The sequence below is a fragment of the Cryptomeria japonica genome, chromosome 2 (genome assembly GCF_030272615.1).
Source record: "Cryptomeria japonica chromosome 2, Sugi_1.0, whole genome shotgun sequence".
NCBI classification, from domain to species: domain Eukaryota; kingdom Viridiplantae; phylum Streptophyta; class Pinopsida; order Cupressales; family Cupressaceae; genus Cryptomeria; species Cryptomeria japonica.
The window spans coordinates 331,252,066-331,276,836 of NC_081406.1; the positions used below are offsets into that span (position 1 = coordinate 331,252,066).

Consider the following 24,771-nt stretch of genomic DNA (forward strand, 5'->3'; position numbering starts at 1 on the left):
ATGCTAATAAACACATATTTTTTCTAGGTTGGGTTTTTTACATATATATAAAGATAATATGGCTGAACCTGGCTGTACCAAGCCTGGAAAAATAGTTGGTGAACTGTCAAACTTAAGCCCTGAACTTGAACCCAAACTAGCAACTAAGGGATACTCCCTTCAAAAATACACTGCCAATGCGATCTTATCCGTACCATGAGACGGATCACTTCAAGACAAGTATGAACCTCGAAATGTTATTATTAATTGCTTACTCATTAAAAATCATTGTCTAAGGGAAGCAGTTGATGCCTTCCAAAGATAGCTTCCAATTCAGAGGGCAGCTTAGATCTTGTCATTCCTGAAGCCTTGAGAAAAGGAATTCGCTTCTGTGAAACAGTCTAATGTAGATGAAAATTAGCATGGAAATGATATTATTAGCATTCCATGTCAACTTGAGTCTTGACAATAACTCTATTAGGATTACCTCTTAAAGTATGTTCTTAACTAGCTTGATTGAATTTCATTCTACATAAATTATATATCACTCACCTAGTATGCTTGTTATGATCACTGGATTATTGTTCCTGCATTATTGTTTCTGAAGGCAACACATTTCTAATATAGTGTATATCTTGATCAAGGAATTGCCTATTATGAAGAAGCAGCTTGGTTCATCATTAGTTGATTCTTTGAATTCATTCATTTTCCAGGGAGATACATTCTATCTATAACTCAATATACATTAAATTGGCTGATACCTAAAACTAATTTATTGCAATATTGAAATACTCAGGAAGCCAGCTGGGCCTTGAAGGAAGAATCGTTGCCGCCTGGTTGGATATGCCTGGTGCGTATACAAAACTCCAATGTTTCTTTAATAATGTAACTATAGCTACTTATGCTGTCACTTTCTGTGCCCTGGGAAAGGTATGCGCTGCATCTCCAAAGCAGGAGTTTCCACGCAACTTTAAAAGGCTTTCAACAGATGTGTACACACCTGATTTGATAGCAGCAAGTGACTGCATGCTTGGTATTACTTAGTATTCTAAATTTTAAGAAGTTAGACATGTATGTCTTTCAATGTCTATGTATGGTGAGTTAACAGAGTAAAACTTTTAATACCCCAGGCAAAATTGGATATGGCACTGTCAGTGAAGCATTGGCATACAAGATACCATTTGTCTTTGTTCGTAGAGATTATTTTAATGAAGAACCTTTTTTGAGGAACATGCTTGAGGTAAAACCAGAAATGATACACTATTTACATTCATATTCATCTTATTGCAATAAATTTGCACTGAGCTGGAATTGCACTGTTCATTCACTTTACTCTTCAGCATGTTATTGATTTTTCATTTTGAACAGTACTACCATGGAGGTGTTGAAATGATCAGACGTGACTTACTAACTGGGCACTGGATTCCATACCTTGCCCGTGCACTAAAATTAAAACCTTGTTATGATGCACCAATTAATGGCGGTGAGGTATGCTCTTTATATGATTTTGAATTTGGATCTTGATCTCTTCTATGAGATGTATATAGCATATGGTGTGATTTAGCATGTCCAGTGATCACATTTACATCCTTTGTTAGACTGGATGGATGATAAGGCACCGCCTTCATAACTGATACTTTCACTATTCATGCTGGCATGATTGAATTCCTTTTACTTTGAGAAAAACATGGCAAAAATAGGAATAAAACATTATGGACAGCAAGACTTTTCTGGTTCATCTTGTTCAATGAACCAAACTAGTTTAAACAGGCATATGGCATTTTGCTAGTTTATTTGTCACTCTAGTGTGGAGTCTGATTATTCTCCATTGAGTTTTCATAATCTATATTCTAAAAGTGACTCCTGTGTTCAGTTAATTTTATGTTAAATCATAAAAAAGGTTTTCCCTGTGATAAATAAGAGAGTAAGAATCCAGAGAAAAAGCTAATTTTGTTTGGTTTTTACAGGTGGCTGCAAGTATCTTGCAGAACACTGCTATTGGAAAATTATGCACTTCAGATAAGGTGACCATGCATATTTACCCTCCTCATGTTTCTTTCGATTACTATTCTAACTTTCGAGTCAAATATAATTGAGAAATATCTAAATTTGTGGCAAAATTATTGGAGTAATAAACAGTGCTGAATGAGCTGTCTACTTGCTTTTATTGCATGTGTTACTCTTTCCTCTGTATCACTCCACTATTTTTTTTCATATTTTGTAAAAGATATAATTTGCAAAAATTAAAATTCTGTTTAAAATATATAGTTTTCTTTTCTACTGTAAATCTTGATGGTAGCCAGAATTATGCTAGCAAGAAATGTGTTCTCAGTACTTAGAATTGTGTATCTTGTTTAGTTCCAAATAAACATGGAATCATTATTACACATAATTTACTGTATGAAGCATGGTTTACTTATTTGGATAGGTGAGTTAACAATTTTGTTTGTTTAATACAGTAACTGTCAGTAAGTAGTCATGATTGCAAACTATGATGTTATTCACATTAAAGTGTGTGCTAACTAACACAAGAGGTTAGCTTGAGATCTAGAAAAGCTCTTTTTACTCTTACAATTCAATTTTAGTTTTTTCTTCCTTTCAATCTATAATGCAATCAACTCAGGTATTTTGGAGGGTCACACTTGATGTATCTAGCAAATTCAGGTTCTCCTTTATATGACTAGTTATATTTTCTTTTGGTTAAATTTTAATAGTGTACTTAGTTTTGGTTAGGATAAAGGAAAAATCCATCTATAACAATCTCATGTGATGAGCAGTGTATTCTCAGTATAAAATTCTAGAATGATAAATTTAGAATGCCCTGAGTAATTCACATATTATATTTTAAGGAATTAGCAGATAGTCATATGATGATATTATTGTCATGTAGATGGAATAAATATAACCAAATAGAAGATGATTGGCTGTGGAATAAAGTTAATAAACTACATCAAGTGATATAAGGAATCCATACTATTCTGTATCACAGAGATATATTGCATGACTATATTATTGTTAAATTATAAGACTAGAGGTTTCAGAAAATTGAATTTTCAACTTCTATATCTTTGAATTTGATTCTTACTCAAAACTTGAAGGTGATGAATATCTCAGATTTTTTCCTGTAAATCTTCAAGGGAGTATGGGGCAACTGCTAAGTTCATCCAGGAATATATCATTCCTTCAATCACGATTCACAACTATGGCTTCCTGACCTTTTAAAATACAGACTAAAATATCTACAAGGCTGATTCGCGAAACGCCTTACAGTTCACACCATTATTTAACTTCTTTCTAAATTGTACATCCTTCTGTCATTTCACCCATAGCAGTAAATATCTCACAGAAATCGGGTTTCTTCACAAAGATGAAACCTAATATTTAAGTAGATGACCTGTACATGCTTTATGTTCAATTAAAATGTCTTCAAGAAGTTTTTTCAAAGTTCTAGAATGCTACAGAATATTTCCAAAGCATCATTCTGGAGCCTGGATCCAAGAATAAAAATTTGCTGGGTTCTAAATGTAGGAAGCTGGCTGCTGTATTCCTTGCAAGCTAGAAATAAAATTAGTTTGCAAAAAATACAAATTGAACAATTGTGAAATTTCTTTTCAATCAGTAAATTACTTAAAAGTGCAGGTCCTAGCTTTTTAATAAACAACATGGTGGGACAAACCTAAGCATGGCAGCATTATACTTACACAGCAATGACATGACAAGCTGAAAGTCTACATGGAATTCAATTACATGAATATAAAAAAGGAAAAATAAGGAAAAACATGGCAAATTAAAAGATGCTAAAATAGTCATTCAAACATGGGGGAAAAAACTGCAAATATTATCTCTTGCCAAATAGAGTTTGTAGAAAGAGGCACAAACTCCAAACTTCAATTATAAGACATAAATAAAGATTCATTGTTGCCAGTTACTTTCAAATTCTCCGTAAGTATCAATTTTTCAGTCTTTGAGTACATATTATCATGGACTCATTATGCAAGTCTCATTTACACAAGAAAATTGGAGAATACAAAATTCAAATAACCAGTACATAGTGGAACTTAATTCTGCATACTATGGCTCATAGATGAAATGAACTTATAGTAGGCTAAGTATACTTACCCAAGAATAATGACACATTTTCTACTAAGGAACAAGAGGGGTGTGCATTTTACAATTGGTAATATTATTATGGTATTACCAAGGAACTGAAGGTGGCATTCATGGGATAGGTAATTTCTCCTACATCTGTTCATCTGGGATTTAATTGAGAAAGAATGCAAAGATCTTAAGGAACCAATATCTCTGTGGCAGTTTGGCTTCTGTTTGAAATATATCTATGGAATGATTGTAGTAGTTCTTTTCATAGGACAGAAGTAAATTTGAAGTTATGCTGTTCAATATATCATTTTGGTAAATAAAACTGATAGTATAAGTTGTTCCGCTTCAATTTTCTGTCCTGTTGGGTCAGAATGGAAATTATCTGTCAATGATTCAGCTCTTGCATATGTAAACCTTACAAAAAGTCAGGTGGGTCAATCTGTAGCCATGTCATTCCTGTGTTTTCTTTGAAAGGAATAGTATAAATATGTTTTTGGATAGGATGGAATGAAAACTCTTAAAAATTGCTTAACTGCTGCCTGAAACTGAAAAAGTGATCAAAATAATAAAAAATTGAAGTTATGCTATTCAATATATCATTTTGGTATGTAAAGCCGACAGTATAAGCTGTTCTGCTTCAGTCTTTGGTCCTCTTAGGTAAGAATGGAAGTTACCTGTCAATGTTTAAGCTCTTGCATGTGCAAAGGCGACAAAAAGTCGGGTCAATCTGCCGCTATGTCATTACTATTTTTTCTTAAAAAGGAATGGTATAGATCTGTTTTGGGTATTATGGAGTGTAAACTCTGAAAAATTGTTTAACTGCTGCCTGAATGTGAAAAAGTAATAAAAGAACAGTTTTGAGGGGTTTATGGAAAAAAGCCACTTTCATACTGGAAGCCCTGCCATTTTTTTCAATTAACAGGTTGTTTTTTGAAAATTTCTCATATTTGATGTTATTACCCACTTTGACTTGGTATTGACTGGTGTTGACCTGTTTATTGAATAACCTGGGAAAATGTGTCTAACTGGCATGGGAAAGGTAGCAGGTGCTAGTTTTACCAGGAATTGCTACTAGGAACCTAGCAAATACAATAACATGGATTTTATATAACATAGCTGGAAGTCCTCTCACTGAGATTAAACCGAAAATCCCTCTTTGAGGGTAAATCTAGCCATATTAGGTTTTATTTATTGTTCCAGTATGTCATAGGTGGGCCAATTTTTATAAAGTTTTAGTGACCCTTAAATTTGTAGTTAAAGGGTCCTCTTCTAAGACATGGTATCTATAAAATTGCTTTCTATTTTCTACCCCCTAAATGGCAATTTTTCCATATTATTCTACAAAGACATAAGTCTGTGTCATGTTTCACAAGAAAATGTGGAAGAATTGTCCAAAGCCTATATGCATGCATATATAATCCATAATCAATTATTTTGATGCAAGCCTTTCACACAGCATCAGTGGGTTAAAAATTTAGGACTTGTAGTAGTTCTATGATTTGAACAGTTCTCTTATTGCACTGATGTGGTTTTTACTGTTTTGTCTCCTATCTTGCAGTATAGTGGAGCAAGGAGATTGCAGGATGCTATTATTCTTGGATTTCAGTTACAAAGGATTCCTGGACGCGATATCTCTATTCCAGAATGGTATTCTCATGCAGAAAATGAGCTTGGTCTCCGTCCTATGGTACCTAGTAAAGACAGAAGTGGATGTAATATAACTGGAGCTAAAGAACTGTAAGTCTAGAGTACATTTATTTTATATTGCTTTCCCTTTTGGCATTTGCGAGTGGCTCTTTCAACAAAGAATCCCCGTCTTATATGTTAATTAGAGATTTTGACGAGTTCAAGATTCTCCATGGAGAACTGCATGGCTTGCCAGACACAGTGACCTTTTTGAAGAGTTTGGCAAGTTTGGACTTTGGTTTCAGTTCAAATGAGAAAACAGAGAGGCACAATGTCCGCGAGCGTTTGGCTGCAGCTGGTTTATTCAACTGGGAGGTCTCTGTTTTTCTATCTTTATGCATTTAACGATTTCCAACATGTAGTGGGTGTGTTTTAGCAGTGAATTTTCTGTAGCCATCAGAAAGCTGTGAAATTTATAGACAGACATACAAATTATATCCTTTTCTATGTGTTCATGCCACTCAACTGCATTTCTAAGTGCTTTCACACCCATATGCTACTTTGTGAGTCTACATCAACATAACTCCTCTCTTATTCAGTTTTGAAACTTTGATCTCTAACTTGTTTCACACCCACTAAATCAGTTAGAAGTGCAATACTGCTTTGTGGTTCAATTTCTCAAATATACATGGTGGAGCATCTCACCTTTATAACAAACTAAGTCCTCATTGACAAGCACCCACTGACAAGCACCTCATTTGCAGGGACTTATAAAAGGGCATGACTACAGAGCAAAAAAATAAAGACATAATCAAACTACAGTGAATGTTCATTTCCTTGGGGCTTGACAATGTAACTGTTTGAACATATTGTAAATATAAATAATAAATATTGTCTCACGTGTCTTTGTAAAAGGTTAACTAGCATTCTTGGAAATTGATTGAGAATGTTGATGCTGAATTTGGCACTTAGTCTATTTCATCCATTCACCTTAGCACTCCAAAATGTTGCATCTACTAGAGAAAGCATGATGAGTCCAAATGTTGTTGCAGTCATCCTAACTTCAAGATGTGTTAGCAGTATATATGATAAATTTATTGAAAACTCTCTTCAATGGAAATTGTTATTACACTTTATCATATAAATTAGATAAGTCATCCTGCTGATGACATGGAACACTACCACTCTTCTTACCTAAATCCTCCTTAAGTTCAGATTGTTAACTTATTTCAGTTATTAATTATTGTCAAGTTATTATTAGAATTGAAGCTCTTTTAAATTTTATTTCAAGTGCATTCATAATTGGAAAAGTGTGTTGCACAAGGGAAAATGGTTCACACCAAATCTTCCATCATTCAATCCACTTTTAGAACCAAAACAAACTCTGGCTGTGTTATTTTACAAGTGTAGAAAAGCATTATCTTGGGGTTCACAATCTTAGCCACTCTAAATAATTGGTTGAAGAGTTGACAAGAAAACAAATGCAATCCATGAAGTTTTGTGCAGAAATTGGTATTCATACATCTGAAAACATTTGTACCTCACCAACCATGAGGGTATAATATGTTCAAAATTCAAATTAATCTTGACATACCTATGGTTAAGGGTTAAAAAATATGATGCCCTAGAATATTTAATGTATCAAACATAAACATACTTTGCAGTCAGTCATTTAATGATGGAAAAACTATAACCTTCAGTGCCATATGGCCCTCCCTAAGCACATTATTCTAGTGGAAAAATTTCTTGAGGAATGTAATGTCCCTTTCTAATCAATTTAGTATGGTGCACAGTTAGCCTAACCGGTGGGTTTTTGTAGGCTCATGTGTTAGTGTTATCTCAACATTTGATATAGTCCAATGGTTTTAAATAAAATAATGACAAGTTATTAATTAATAAAGTTAAATTGAAGATTTAACTTTATCATTATTTCAAATTCTTAAATTAAAAGGACTATTGTGGTGCCAAATATTATAAGGAAGTTTTATTTAATAAAAGGGGCCATTTGGAAGTGGGAAGCACTTTATGAGGGAGACAAGAATTTTAATTAGATTAAAGTTTCTTTCCAGCTTGGGCATGGGATTTTGTGTGATGACCCCTTCCTAAATTCACTCGAAAAACATAAATTAGCAATAATTTTAGGATTTAGGATTAGGAGCCCATCCTTTATACAACATGACTTTTCTTATTTTTCCAACCATAGCTAATATTGTGTATACCTATCATTTATTTACTTATGCCAATAATGAAATTTGAAGATTCTTTCAATTAAGATGAACCGATTGTAAATTTGTTGTAGGGTTTACTTCCCACAGATTGCATGAGACTCCTCTTTCCTATTCTGCTAAACCTTACAAGATGGAAGATTTACTGTGCCAAGGGCACATGAAAGTCCATAGATGAAAAACTCGGCGAGCAATTCAAAAACTCGCGAGTAATCGCGATCCATAATCCCGCGCGAGTTAATCGCGGAAATACTCGGGGCGATTTTTTAATATACTCGCCGCGATTTTTTTGGCAAATAATCGCCGTTAATGGCCAAAACCCGCCCGAAACGCGGCACAAAATGCGAGAAAAACGCGACTTAAGTCGCAGGCAAAAAAAAAACCGAAGTCTTTATTCCATTTCGCGGCTCGCGCGACTCCGGAAGGCAAAAAAACGCCACGCGATTTGCATAGGGTTTGCATTTGCACGCACGACCAGGTATCTTTTTGTATTGTTTCATTTCAAATACACAGTCATTTTGACTGTGTAATACACAGTCATTTGAAATGACTGTGTATTACACAGTCAAAATGACTGTATTGTTTGCATTTGCACGCACGACCAGGTATCTTTTTGTATTGTTTTATTTCGAATACACAGTCATTTTGACTGTGTAATACACAGTCATTTGAAATGACTGTGTATTACACAGTCAAAATGACTGTATTGTTTGCATTTGCACGCACGACCAGGCATCTTTTTGTATTGTTTTATTTCGAATACACAGTCGTTTTGACTGTGTAATACACAGTCATTTGAAATGACTGTGTATTACACAGTCAAAATGACTGTATTGTTTGCATTTGCACGCACAACCAGGTATCTTTTTGTATTGTTTTATTTCGAATGACTAAGACTGTGTAATACACAGTCATTTGAAAATGACTGTGTATTACACAGTCTTAGTCATTTCAAATGACTGTGTATTACACAGTCACAGTCATTTCAAATGACTGTGTAATACACAATCATTAGTAATTAGTAATTACAATTTACAGTCATTTCAAATGACTGTGTATTACACAGTCATCAGTCATTTGAAATGACTGTGTAATACACAGTCATTTGAAAATGACTGTGTATTACACAGTCACAGTCATTTCAAATGACTGTGTAATACACAGTCATTTCAAATTTTCAAATGACTGTGTATTACACAGTCATCATTACACAATCACAGTCATTTCAATTTTCAAATGACTGTGTAATACACAGTCATTTCAAATTTTCAAATGACTGTGTATTACACAGTCATCATTACACAGTCACAGTCATTTCAAATGACTGTGTATTACACAGTCACAGTCATTTCAATTTTCAAATGACTGTGTAATACACAGTCATTTCAAATTTTCAAATGACTGTGTATTACACAGTCATCATTACACAGTCACAGTCATTTCAAATGACTGTGTATTACACAGTCATCATTACACAGTCACAGTCATTTCAAATGACTGTGTAATACACATTCATTTTCAAATGACTGTGTATTACACAGTCATCAGTCATTTGAAATGACTGTGTAATACACAGTCATTTCCAAATGACTGTGTATTACACAGTCATTTTCAAATGACTGTGTAATACACAGTCATTACAGTCATTTCAAATGAGAAATGACTGTGTATTACACAGTCATTTTCAAATGACTGTGTAATACACAGTCATTACAGTCATTTCAAAATTTCAAATGACTGATGACTGTGTAATACACAGTCATTTTCAAATGACTGATGACTGTGTAATACACAGTCATTTGAAATTTTGAAATGACTGTGTAATACATAGTCATTTTCAAATGACTGATGACTGTGTAATACATTAATCATTAATGTACATTGTAATTAATGACTGTGTATTACACAGTCAATTGTGAAATACTCATAGTCATTTGAAATGACTGTCAACTGTGTAATGTCAATGTGTATTAAAGTATTTCATTTAAATTTAAATTTGAAGTTAAAAACTTAAAAAAATACACAACCAATTAAAAATTTTAATTTTAGAGAGTCATCTATTTTGACTGTAAATAAAATACAGTTATACAGTCATTGTAATTTTTGGATGTTTGTGATTTTTTTTGGTAACAATGTTATTTATCTCTAAATGTTGCCTCTCTTTTGCTAGGTTCTTTTCCACATCTTTTTGAAAGAAAATGGATTCAGCTTCTACAGTTAAAGTTGGTGGCAAAAAGAGAGACCCTTGTTGGAAACATGGGAGACCAGGTCCAAAACGAGGAGATGTTTTTTGCAACCATTGCAAAAAAATTGTAAAAGGTGGCATTAATAGGTTCAAATATCACCTTGCAAAAATTCAATGCCGAGATACCACAAGCTGTACGGAATGTACTGAAGAGGCTACGAGAGATGCAATAGCAACGCTTGAAGCATATGATCAAAGGAAGGCAACAAAAAAGAGAACAGCAGAGGCAATGGCAGCCCCAAGGGCAGATTTGAGTTCCATGGGGTCACATACAGATGTGGGGACATCTGGTTCTTCCCTTGGGCCACGGATACGAGCAAAGGGAACTTTGGACAGCAACATGGAAAACTTCTTTATTCCACGTAACACTCCTGGTGCACAACCTGGATTGCTTGGCACTGCATGGAATAAAGAGGCTCACCAACAAGCCAAGGTGGCGTGTGCTAGATTTTTTATCTACAACGATGTTCCGTTCAATGCTATTTCTAGTCCATCTTGGGACCAATTGGTCACCGCGTTGACTGTGGCAGGTAAGGGGTTCAAATCCCCAAGCCGTTACGAGGTAAGTGGACCGTTATTGCAGGATGAGGTCCAAAACACTCATGCATTAGTGGAAGAGCAAAGGACTATTTGGGAAAAGAATGGCTGCACCATTCTTTCTGATGGATGGACAGATGGTAGGAACAGGACACTCATCAACTTTCTAGTTGCTTCAGGAGGACAGTTAGTATTTTTAAAATCAATTGATGCCTCCAATGAAGTGAAGAATGCGGAGACCTTGTGCAACATGTTGGATGAAGTGGTGATGGATGTGGGAGTGCAGAATGTCATCCAAGTTGTGACTGATAATGCAGCTGCATATGTGGCAGCCGGCAAACTTCTAATGGCTAGACATCCGACATTATTTTGGAGCCCTTGTGCTGCCCATTGTCTTGACTTGCTCCTTGAGGACATAGGGAAACTAAGTTGGGTAAAGAAAGTGGTTGAAGATGGAAGGAATATCACCAAATACATCTACAATCACACATGGGTCCTGAATCTTATGAGAGAACACACTGAAGGTAAGGATCTTGTGCGGTCGGGGGTCACACGCTTTGCTACCAATTTCCTCACCTTGCAGAGCATACTTGCTACATTGCCCAACCTGAAGCGGATGTTCGTGAGTGAAAGATGGTTGGGGAGTCCTTATGCTACAAAGCCTGAAGCAGAGAAGGTTGTGATTGCCATTTTTGATACTAATTTTGCCAAGATGGTGGAGGAGATCATCAATGTAAGTTTTGAAACTTTAATTGATGATTTATTATTTAATTTTCTAATATTTCAATCTGCTGATTTTGTTAGATTTTTTATATCTAGGTGTCGGAACCGTTGGTGAGGGTGCTACGAATGGTGGATGGGGATCATAACTCCATGGGGTATCTATATGAGGCCATGGATAAGGCCAAAGAGGCGATTCAACACTTGTATGGGTCAAACAAGACCAAGTATGAACCCATATGGCGCATAATTGATCGGAGGTGGAACCATCAACTCCACCAACATATTCATGCTGCTGCCTACTTCTTGAATCCCAAGTTTTTTTACTCTCCGAGTTTCAAAGCAGATGCAGAGGTTAGAATTGGCCTTGACACATGCATTCGGAGATTAGTTGATGATGAGATCCTTCGAGACCTGATACTTGATGAGTTGCAGAGTTATAAGAAGGCCTTAGGGGAATTGTTTTCTTCACCTGATTGCAAACGTAGGAGAGCCACCTTACGACCAGGTAAAAAAAAACATATGTTTAATTTTTACCATTTATTTCTCTCTTTAAGATTATTGAAATCTTTACAAGTTATAAATCACATTTTGTATCCTTGCAGATTTGTGGTGGGAAGATTATGGTGCCACAACGCCTAATCTTCAAAAGCTTGCCATCCGCATATTATCACAGCCTTGTAGTGCTTCTGGTTGTGAGCGCAACTGGAGTGTTTTTGAGAACATCCACACAAAAAAGCGCAATAGGTTGACTCAACAACGCTTGAATGATCTTGTCTATGTGCGGTACAACATTCGATTACATGAGAAGAAGGTGCTAGGGCAAGATTCACATGAAGCACTTGACTTGGATGACATTGATCCATATGCAGCAGAATGGGTTGCTTCTCCTGATGATGTTGATAATGATTTGGATCCATTCCTTACTAATGAGCAGCTGAGTGAGTTGGAGAGGGCAGGAGAGGAATGGGATGCGGAAGTGGCAGCACGTGAGGAGGAGCAGGAGGTTGATCATGCAGAAGAGGCACCTGTTAGTGTTGAGGATGTTGCCACTACTTCAGCACCACCCACCCAGCGGCCACAATCTATTTTGAGCTTTAGTCGTAGACGCAATTTATGATTTCTTATTTTCATAATTTCATTGATACCAAACTTTGAACTTGATATGTAATCAGAATTTCAGAGGTTCTTGTTTTGTGGTCTATGACTCTATAACTCTATGAGACTGTCACTATGATACGTTGATATGTATTGAACTCTTATACATATGTTGCACTTGGTTTTTGGTTTATGCTATGATACTTGCATTTGTTGCTATGTATTACCAAAAAAATTTGATTTATATATCATGGAAATCATATATGTTATACAAATTTGGTGTAAATGTGTGTTTTTGAATTATATATAAAAAAAAAATGTATTTTCAAATGTTCGATAAAGTTGCCGAGTTTTGCCGAGTTTTTTGCCGAGTTTTGGCGAGTCCCGAGTTTTTAAAATTTTTTGGCCTTGCCGAGTTATTGCAAAATCCGAGTTTTTCATCTATGCATGAAACAGTCTACATGTGGCTCCCTCAAGGTTATCTACCTGTCTTGGGACTTTTTTGCCATGTGATCGATTTACTCTGCCTTTCCCCCACACACTCCCTATCTTTGCAAGTATTAGAGAAATATGAAGAATTAAGAATTAAATTTAATATGGCATCATTCGAATTACATTGTCAATTATTTACTTAGTCTTATATGTGAATTCTCCACATTTTATTGTTATTATTAGATTTGTAAATTATATTGATAATATATTACTATATTAGCAATATTATATCCGATTTGATTAACCTTATGAGCTTCAGATTTTACTATCATTATGTTATTTGTTATCTTTATATTATATTAGATTAACAATATTACTATGTTAATATGTGACTGAATTAACATATTATATTACATTAACAGTGTGACTGTTGTTATATTATATTAGTAGTGTTAACTGTATTATCAATACTGAACTGTACTAATAAAACAGCATACTACGAAACCATTATCAATCCACATATTCATACCATAGAGATTTTCCAGCCATATGATTGCTGGTATTTTCTTCTGTATTATTTCTTCCTTCAATTCGTGTGTGAGTGTCTCCTATGCCATTCTCTTATCCCCCTCCCAAGTGAGAGTATATGCTGTGCTACGTAGGAGAGGGAAGGTCAATCGTATTTAAGACCATTGACCGGTTATGACCTCTCCCAAAGACCAGTTTCATAATACTTGCCTCACCAAGATTATAGGTTACGTCTATTCCTTAAATGCAGATCGGTGCTTTCAAAGCATTGATTATGCTAATAAGTAAATTAGTAATAATAATAAACATTGATCGATGTGGGGAAGGGATGAAAAATCTAATGATAAACTTTAATAAATTGAGGATATTCACTCACATACCTTAATAATAAATATGAATAATAATAATAATGAACATTAATAAACATGAAAATAATAAGCATTAATAATTAATGATATTAGTAATAAACAAGGGTGTAAATAAAACAAGGATATTAATAATAATAAAAAATGGATAATTTTATTAATTGTAAGTATTATTTAGATAATTGTAAATTGTGGATAGCCTTGTAAAATAATTTATATTTAGTTAATAATAAATTGTGGATAATTCTTTAATAGTAATTTGGGAATAATGATAATCATTTTAATAATAAGAATATACTGAAATGATTAAATTAATAATGAGCATATATATATATATAAATGAACATAATATAAGGGTCATTACACTTAGTTAAATCCTATTTCAAAATGGGGACATTACATTTTGGGAAAGCTATTTAAGTGAGTTTGGAGTCCATTTTGCATATGTTGGATTTGGTATTGATATTGTTCTTGTTCTTGGAGGAGACTATTCTTCTTAGGGTTTGTGAGGATGAAATCCCTTACAAGAAACATTCTCCGTGTTGTTGAAAGACACTATTTGGAGGATATCTTGGTGATTTCACATACAGATCACAATTGAGCTTCAATGGTGATTTGATATCTTCTTCTTCTTCAGTTCTCAGAGCTTCAGATTGTTCTTGGTGGCTGATTAAGAAATTTTTTAGAGTTTATTGCATATCTTTGGGTCTGATTTCTGCTGGCTGTACCATTCAAGGAAGGATGTTCTTTCTGGAAGAGGAGGGCACTAGGGTTTGAATCTGGTTTGATAACTTCCTGGGAGACGTTTGAAGTGTTCTCAGCCATTTCTATCCACCACGCAACCCTGAGAGGTTTTTTGAAGGTTGGCGTCCATTTCTACAGTGCCAGTTTGCATATTTTGTGAATAGCTTAAGCCATTTCATTGCTGCATTTTCTGGGTATGTCTGAAATACATATGTTATTTTATGAATTGGGTTGCTCATACTTTGGAGAAATATTGTATATTCAGATCAGAAATCAAATCTAGAATTTTCAGCTTGGTTACTTTCTGTATATTCTTAATTTTCTGAGTTGTTAGTTTGATGCAATCATTTCTATTATTAGCAATTTATTTTATCATTCAAAAAAATTGCAAACACAAACCAAAAAACAAAAAGCTCAAGGCAAAAGAGGGAAACATGTTACAATGGTATCAAAGCACTGTATCCTGTCATCTTGGAGGGTACAATATGACAAAGCAGTGATATGTCAAGTTGGAAACAAACATCTTTTCCACTACATTATCACAAGAATAAGTCTACTCCAAATTTGGTTGCAAAAGAGCAGAGGGCAGTATAGAAACAAAACACAAAAAATATGGGTGACAGGTTTTGCAAGAGATGCAGGAGAAGGGAAATTTCTAAATTTGTTGGATTCCTAAGAGGGCAACAAGCTGCAGACTAGAGAGAACAACAACAAAATCAAAGATGAGAACTCTTAATTGAAATAATGGCTCGACAAATGTTAGTAATTATTGGTGCCAACAATTCTATTAATCCAAATAATGTCAGAATGCTAATATGGGAGGCAACAATGGAGGCAGTAATGGAAGAAATAATGGAGAACTCAGTTCATGGTGGAAATCCAAATCAAAAGAGAACCATGAACTCAAGACCTCTTATGCCTACCTTTCCACCTATGGCACCAACATGGGTTGATAATGAGCCTTAGATAACAGATTTGCAGGATCAAGTTAGACATAATTGGGAGAGTGGGGGTCTTGAATTTAGGGTCCTATTTCATTGAGGGACTATATTGATAGCAAGATGAAGCATAGACCCCACACTGGCCGTAGATCACATAATTATGATTTGCGTAAGAAAGTGGGGAATTTAACGTTTTCTTATTTTGATGGCACGGGAAAGACTACAGCTTGAGCATGGGTTCAAAAGGTAGATACCTGTTTTCAGCTCAGCCCTATGCTAGAGGAAGAGGCGATTAAGTATGTAGAGATACATCTTGATGGTATTGCATGAGTGATGGCATCACGGGATGATCATCATGGGACATGACTAGATCGCTTGTAACACTTCGCCAAGGAACCCTAGAATATAAGAGAAAACTATACAAGGAATGCATGGAAATATTTTTTTTTTGAAGTAATTAAGTGTCATCATGCATGGCGTATACAAGTATATCGCTCAACCTGAAGATAAGGTCAACTATATGTTGACCGACTATGCAAATGCGAAAGTCTGAACTCTTGGAACTCCATCCGAGATAACTCAATTCACCTCTAAGGGTTCCCTAATGTCACTACCTTAGCAACACATCCAAGATTGGGTCAATAATCTCATGACCCACTAGGAGATGACTAAATTAACCTCCAATACTAAACCAAACACATCTATGGTCATTTTAGAACACCAATTGAAATGTTCCTATGATAACATCATGATACATCAAGGAATAATAAAGATACAATACCATAGGTCGTGTCTGATACCAACATCGACACACAAGAAGTAGTGCTAATCCAAATCATATTAATTATTACATCCATCTCCCATTGGAGTTTTCAATACATACATAATTGATGATACGATACATGTCTCAAAATACAAACGATTACATCATACAAGAAAGAGAAGAGAAGGAGAAGAATCTAGTGTTGAGGAAGAGGTACAATCCATTGAGTCAGTCACGAACCAAGTCCTTCGATCCCCAACAATGGTTGTCAACGCCACTCAACCATGTGGTACCCTCAGGTCTATCCCACCGTGCTCCTGGAGATAGTCACACGGCCCAAATAGTCATCCAAGTATACAAGGGAGAGCAATGGGTGTACACAAGAGACAAACATGGAGCAAATAATCAACATGAACATATCAACCCAACAAGAGTCATAAAACCACAAGAAGATGGAAATGTCAACAATGCATCACTCACATCAAAGAGCAACAATCAAGAGAAGTTGCCTGAGCAACATCAAGTAAAAAACCAAAAGAGCGAGTTAGCATCCTTAGTCGACAACAATAAGGGCGAGGAGGCACCCACAAGAGCAACACCAAATTTTCTATACGGCATATATCACAATGAGATAACCAAAAGTTCAAGAAACAATAAGCCCATAGGGTGCTACTCAACTATCAAGACCTAGATGTTGCAAATGTTGTCATTGATGTCAAGGGTACATAGATGATTGGAATTTGCTGTCATTAATGTCAAAAAATTAGAGAGAAGGTATACAAGATTTGAAGAAGAGAAAGCAAAAAGTAAAGTGATCATCTTAAAGTTTAAATGATGACAATTCAGTTATGTTATTAAAAGGACAGAGAGAAAGAATACTGTTTGTATTGTTGTGGCTGATGATTTTGTGAAGCACATAAAATCAGAATGGATGAAGTTATTAGATCAAATCTGAGAATAAGACTAGGGGATGTGGTCTCTGCTCATCAATGCCCAGATGCTAAACATGGTAGACATGTCCATATTTGACTATTAATGATTCAATTGAGGGAGCTTCAGGCAACCTGGTTGATGTCTACTTGAAACCTTATCTCATGGGGGCCTATATGAAGGCAGATATAAAGGAAGTCAGCAATGATAACTTGTTAATAATAAAGAGTCAAAGAACAAACAAAACACAACTATATATTATATACAGCGAGTTTTATACGTATAACACATGACAAAAAAATAAAATAAGACAAAACCACAAAAGACAAATTACAGATAAGACAAAACTATCTGTCTTATTCAAGGAAGTATCCAGCGAATAAAAGTCTCAAAAAGCAGGAATCAGGAATAATATTTAGACTAAAAGACAAGGTGGCGATTGGTTTAAATCAAAAGAAAGAGACTGAATTATATTATGCGGTGCCATAAGAGACAATTTAATTTGTCTTATTCAAAGAAAAGGCAAAACCTAACTCTGTCTTATTCAAAGATAAAGCTACGATTAGCATGGGATGTGTTTTAGAGAAAATAAATAAACTTCCAAAAGGTGCGATTCATTAAGAAGATGCTGACCAGTTTGCATTATGAATATGCTGGGTAATAAAAAGTCAGAAATAATGAAGTGTGATTTGACATTGTTAAGGAAAAGGCATGAGTTTAGGAGAGAATGATACGATTATGAAATGGAGTTTTATGGTCATTAAAAAGACAATGAAATAATATTAGATGAAGAGGTGCGAGTTAATATTAAAAAAAAAATGGTTAACATTAAAGAGAAGACACAAACCTTTCTATGAAAGGACATATGAAGTATATAAAGAGAACATATAATTCATTGATTGGTGCGAGAAACATGTGTGAGTGGCTGTGCATATGTTTTTGAAGACAATCACTTTCTATACCAGATTATAGGAAAGGCTGTAAATGAAGACATTGTACCAGATTTAGGAGAAGATATATGCAAGTATGTGGCTATATGTATTCTCCTTGAAGACAAACATTTCACATACATGTACCTGATTATAAGAGTGCTGTGAATGAAGATAATAAATCAGACTTTTTGAAGAGAATTTATAACAGGTTTGGGAGAAGTATTTATGCAAATAGGGAGGAGGAGTCTCTGCAGAAATTGAAGAAAAGTTTATTGCAGATCTATAGAGAAGAGGATAAATAGACTGTGAAGAGAAGAAAATATATTGCATTACTATAGAGTAGAAATTTGAGGGAAGACATAGCCACATTTGTGATCAGATTTTGAGGGTAGATATTATTATTATATTTATGATCAGTCTTGTGAACAAATACTGTGCATTCTTGTAATCAGATTTGTGGAAGAAGTTTATTGCTGGAGTTGTGAAGAAAGATTAGTGCATAAGCTTGATCAGATTTGTAAAGGAAAGATCAGAAGTTGTAATCAGATTTGTGAGGAAGGCAGAACAATATCATCCATTGACTAATTCGTAGGTTGGTGCCTATCAAATAAGACATTGGTGTCTCTTGCTGAGTTTCTTCTCAGTTGTGGGAGTTGGTGCTTCCAGTGGGTTGGTGCCTCTAGTAGGTTGGTGCCTACAAACATTGTAAAAGAAGAATTATATAAAAGCATTCATTTGCCGTGGTTTTCTCCCATTTGAGTTTCCATGTAAAACATGTGTTATTGTGTTCTTATGTGCATGAGTGTTGAAAGTTAGTGAATAACGCTATCGTGATTAATAAAGTTAATTAAGTTAAATTTGTAAAATTTGTTGTTATACTGATTCACCCTCCCCCCCTCTCAGTATAACCATGTGCTCTTCACTAGATACTAGGGTGCTAGGTGCAGTGAGTGTCATCATGTGTGCTCGAAGGGATGGCACCACACAAAACCAAGTAGCCCTCTCATACGGACAAGGAGACTCAATTATGCCAAATCAATGCCCTATAGATGGCCAAGCCTTCCCAATACATCCATAGCCTCGTACTAGCGCTCAAGGCATGCAAGGGACATCCAATTATCTCTTATTAATGTTTTATTCCAATCCAAGTTTTAATTATGTTATCAAATATCTTACTCTCGCTCTCCATTGAGTTATCCCAGTAGCCACATTGGGCCCTAGCCCCCAATGAGAGCCACTCCCATGACCCAATCTAGTACCTAGACCTAGGCTCATCCCATTCAATCGAATGAGGAATCAAAATGAAACACAATGCAATGATTCACTTGCCATATCCTCAATTACATCAAATATATCTTTTACACGGTGCCATTTCATCCATATGCAAGGCATACTCAATTGGTCATACTACCAAAAGAACAAATCCACTCGATCCCACAATGAAATGCAATCACATAATACGATACAAGGTGTCTATTTCAAAGATTTCCATCAAGAACTCAAGCATTCATTTCAATTGCTCACATCAAGAGCTATCAATTCATTACACCCAAGAAGGCACGAGTCAAGTATCAATATCATCTTCAATGCAGTTCAAGCATAGTATAACACCCACACCCAAGGCCCATACATGATTGAGAACAATGCATTGATACATATACTAATAATCATAATAACATCTCAAGAGATCATATACACAATGCATAACAATGCCATTACTCAAGAGCAACCTAAAGGTCTCCAAATTATGATTTCGATCCTGGATTGATCCCAATCCACCAATACAAGTGTAATTCTCTATGGCCTCTCATAGAAGCATACCTTGACATTAAAATTCATCTCACTCAAGGCCAATCAAACTCAAGAATCAAGGCAAATTGGAGAAACAACTCAAACAAGATAGCAAAGAAGAATAAGACCCAAAATTAGCTCACTGCCAGTGTAATTGTGTGATTCTGAGTGCAATTGCATGAATTTAAGAGCAATTGTGTGAATCAAATAGCAATTGCTTGATTTTGAGTACAATTGTGTGATTCTGCATTCAGTGTGTGAATTTGCTTCGAAAAGCCATCTAGGGCATCAAATTTGACAAAAATGAAGTGTGGGAGGTCAAATTGGGGACCAACACATTTGAGACTACCTCATGACACTCCAAAAACACAAACACAACACCCATACAAGAATCCCAAGAAAATATGGCAGCATTTCCCTTAAGACGCCCCATTTCTACATCAGAATCCAAACATTCATTCAAACACAACAATCAAACACATAAGAGATCAAAACACAAGCACAACGTGATCATGACTCATCTCATAATGCATCTTCAACATTCAAGAAAGATCAAATTTAGGGACAAAGAGGAAATGAAGAGAGCCTACCTCAAGATTGAAGAACTCTCAATCACAAAATGCAACCTTCACACTCCACCAATGCTCACAAGATTTGGACAACTTCAAGACTCCCACAATTCAAATCAATATCTCCTCCAAAATCATCCAAGCTCAGCAACACAATTCGTCTATGAAGAGGGTTTTGAGAGAAGAACATCAAAAAAGTGTTGAGAAAATGAAGTCAACTACCCAAATATAGACTCACTTTTTTGTGAGGAATGTAATAATAATATCAAATTAAACTTAAAATGCCAATTAAACTTCCAAAATACCCCCATGATTAATCATTTAATTTGCATTAAATCAAACATAGATAAGACATATTCCACATATAAATATTGAATTACTTCAACAATATCAAGTTACCATTGATGCTTGTCATAAATGACAACATATCTCAACTGACTGACTATGTGCAAACAATCATTACGGGCCAACTCAACATGACGATTAGGTTTTCCGAAAGCTACCAACTGTGGTAGTCGGGGCTCAAAATAATAAAATAATAAAATCAAGGGAATTGCCCTAATCAAGGGACAGTGGGTTTTGGCTCGAATATTTGGCTAGTGTGCTATTTCCTGTTAACCACCGTTGGGGATATGGTGCCTGTGGAGCTAGGTGGAGCCAATGCCCTGTACTTGTAGTCACTGAAACATTCACACATCAAGTGTACCTATTCATATACATATATATATATATAATAATAATAAATTAACTCAAATCTTTGAAAGGAATTTAAACATCGTATGCATTCTCATATATTCGAATGATACGATATCATCCCTTTCACATCTTATTATCAATCAAACCCCATTATAATAATTTCTTTTAATTAATTTCATCTAATAACATCATAAATATAATTTCTCTACATCAATGAGCATATAAATATTCCTCGAATGGGGTCCACATTATAATATCGTTAGTAATATGATATCTCATCAAACTAAATATACAAACTGCTGCATCTAACATAAATATGCTCATTTGCACTACTAAGCATTTAATATCTTAAATGAAATGAAATAACATGGTATATGATTTACTACTTATAATCAACTACTCAAATCATCATCGCTTGTTTCATTCTAATCAAATCGGTGTTTATGACAGCATCTCACATAGGATAATAACATATCATGACATTAGTCTATCTCCATCATCAAAGGTACAATGGGGCTATATTACAACATAACAACAACCAAATGAGTCAAGTATCCAAATCAATCATGCGATGGTTCTCACAACCGAGAACAAGGAAGCAAGCATGCATCTCAATGCAACAATGTAATCAAGGTCACCATGAAGCAATCAAACACATCATTAATCTAGAATGATCATGAAACATACATCCAAATCGAGCATAAGATCAACACTTGAAATCACATACATTGAAACAATGAAGAGTCCAGAGCAAGATCAAGCACCACAAAATGATTCACATCCAAATTGTAGGAGATAAAATCCACAGCACAAAGCCAGGTACGCACAAGAAGTATGCAATGCAGAAAAGCAGGCGAGAGGGGCATTACTTCACTTCTTATGCTGAGTTCACATAAAGATTAATTGAGAGGTTTGGTAAGAAAGACATGGAGTTACATTTTAAAGAATTAGCACAGCTAAAGCAATGGAAATCAATGGATACATATGTAGCTGATTTTCAGAGACTTGCATTGCTGGTTACAAAAATTTCAGAGAGGAGGCTCATGGTACTTTTCATGGATGGGTTGACAAATCCACTAAGGGGTTGGATTAAGGCTCTTAATCCACCTACTTTACAGGAGGCCTTCAAAATGGCTAGAGATATTGAGGCTTCTACTTTTAGAAGCAAATTTTAACCAAGAGAATTCCTGCAAAAGGAAGATAAGGACAAGATGCATTTTGATAGGGAATCACATCAGCCATGCAATGACTCAAATAGATTGGACAATGAGCAGTTGAATGTCCCTAGGAGAAAGAAATTGTGCTTCCATTGCAGAGAACCTTGGGACCAATCACATAAATGCAATGTGAAAGCCAAAGCCAAACCATTGGAGTATTTTTTTGTTGAAGAATTTGCATTAGAAAAACCAAGACAACAATCAGATTTAGAGATCAATGATGGGGAGACATCATTGAGTGAAGTGCGAAAGAGTGATAGTACCTTTGCCCAACTTTCTAGTGTTAAGAAAGAAGTCACATTTAAGGTAAGGGGAGTATTATAGGGGCAATGAATCATAATTGTATAAATAGAAGATCCACTCTTAACTTCATTGATGAGGGGTCTATGGCTAGGAGAGGATTGTAGACAGAGGAGCATGATGGGTTTAAGGTTATGGTATCTAATGGATACAAGCTCTCATGTACTCGAAAGATTTGAAATCTAAGTATCGTGTTAGGTGATTATGAGCCCCCTTTTCCGCTCTAGTTTGTTTTGGGGACTGTCGGCCAATCGCGAGATCCGTTGGTCAGTCAGAGGCAGAATTAGGGTTTCCTATTTTCTAGGAGGATGCTTTGGCAATTTTGGCGGCTTGCATGCTGGAGTTTTACAGTTTTGATTCTGGATTCCTTCTGGGTTTTCAGAAAGCTTCATAATGATGGTACATGCGTAGCAATCAGTGAAGTTTGGTATACTTAATATTTTTAGTAAGTGGGGGCGAGGACAGCTTATTTTTCTAGGTTTTTCTGGGTTTTCAGAGAGCTACATGATGGTGTGACATGCAATTGAATCTGAGGACTTTTACGGACTTACTATTTTTAGTAAGTTGCAACGGCTACTCAAAATGTGGTTAAAATGCTTTTGGACATACTATTTTTAGCAATATGCTATTTTTAGTAAGTACTATTTTTGGTAGGTTTCATTGGTCCAATTCAGAGGCTTATTCTGGCAGTGCAGTTTTTAGTACTTTTAGCCTTCAATTCACTATGGCAGTTTTTCAGCACATGGAAAAAGTATTTTTAATATATTTTAATGCCCCCCCTTGGCCTTGGCATATGGCTTATGTATTTCTGGTTATGACTTAAGGGACAACTTGAGCTGATAAAGTATTATTTTATGTCATAAGGTTGGGCGATTTATTGTTGAGAAAAAATATTTTATAAAGTAAAATATTAATAAGGTAAGATGGACGCTCAATGGGAAATAAGTTAATTTTATAATATATTTCACTTATCTACCTTGGACACTACATTATTATTTTATTGTCATTTTTATAAAGTATATTTGCTTCTATGTGAAGGTCGACTTGGAAAGGAGGGGAAATGAAATGCAAATTTCAAATTAAGGTGAAATTAGTGTGCATTTGGGTTTGGCATCCATTTGGAGGGAATGTGAATTTGAATTTGGAGACACAAAGTCTATAAATAAGAGTGTTGGGATCTTGTTTTTGCATCCATGAATATTTATAACGAAGTGTTGTTGAATTTGTGCTAGACTTATGCTTCGAAGTTGAAAGTTTCCTAGCCTTGTGTCAGTTTCATGCTTGAGAGATAGCACCTAGCTGATTCGAGAGACTTTTTCTCATTCAAAGGGATAGATTGAGCTATTTAGAGATGGATTTCATTGATGCATTGTCAATTTTCTAAGTTTGGAGTGTTTTCATGTTGTTGGTTGGTTCATGGCTATAGCAGTTAATCATTCATATCTCATTGCTTGATTTTCTGATTGTTCTGGGTAATGGCTCTTTGGATTCCTATGTGCTAGGCACCCCTTCTTGCTGAGTTTCCTATTTTTTTGTGGAGAACGTGATTTTTAAAGCAGATCGCCCCTCTCTAGGCAGGCCGTACCAATCTGCAATGACATTGGGAAGTGTGCATAAATTATTAAGGGTTGTTTGGCATAGTTAGTTGTTTTTTACTTGGTCGCCCCTTTCCTAACTCCCATTCGCCACTTATTTGGAGCCATTCGGAGGTGTTTTGACAGAGATATGGACTTCACAGTGCTGCTGGTCTAATTTTTGGTGATGTTGATAGGCTATATCAGATTTGGTAAATTGTTCATTTTGGCTTGTGTTTTTCAGTTTCATGTTTTGTAGCTTCTTGGAGTACCTACTTTATCTATTGGAGATTGGAGCTTTATTGTACTGACCGTATCTTGCAGAGTTGCTCATTGTAAGGCTGTATTCAGTAGTACTGAAACAGTCCATTTCATTCTGCACTTTACTTTCTTGTATTGCTCACTGCATAAGTGGAAGAGGTTGGCCTTGCCGCCTATCTCTATTTTATATTGTGCTCTTG

The 24,771-nt window shown here is 35.4% G+C and overlaps 1 protein-coding gene across 3 annotated transcripts in view; it reads left to right on the top strand.

Annotated features, from left to right (window-relative positions):
• The window catches only part of LOC131033876 (L-arabinokinase), a 369,781-nt gene that overhangs the window by 216,527 nt on the left and 128,483 nt on the right, over positions 1–24,771 (top strand). For 2 of the 3 annotated variants that reach the window (XM_057965176.2, XM_057965178.2), the window contains 7 exons: positions 776–829; positions 910–1,012; positions 1,110–1,219; positions 1,348–1,467; positions 1,947–2,003; positions 5,636–5,814; positions 5,910–6,078. In XM_057965176.2, coding sequence (XP_057821159.2) covers positions 776–829; positions 910–1,012; positions 1,110–1,219; positions 1,348–1,467; positions 1,947–2,003; positions 5,636–5,814; positions 5,910–6,078 — 792 coding nt within the window. The remainder of the gene's footprint in view (positions 1–775; positions 830–909; positions 1,013–1,109; positions 1,220–1,347; positions 1,468–1,946; positions 2,004–5,635; positions 5,815–5,909; positions 6,079–24,771) is intronic. The other variant, XM_057965177.2, reaches the window with a different exon arrangement.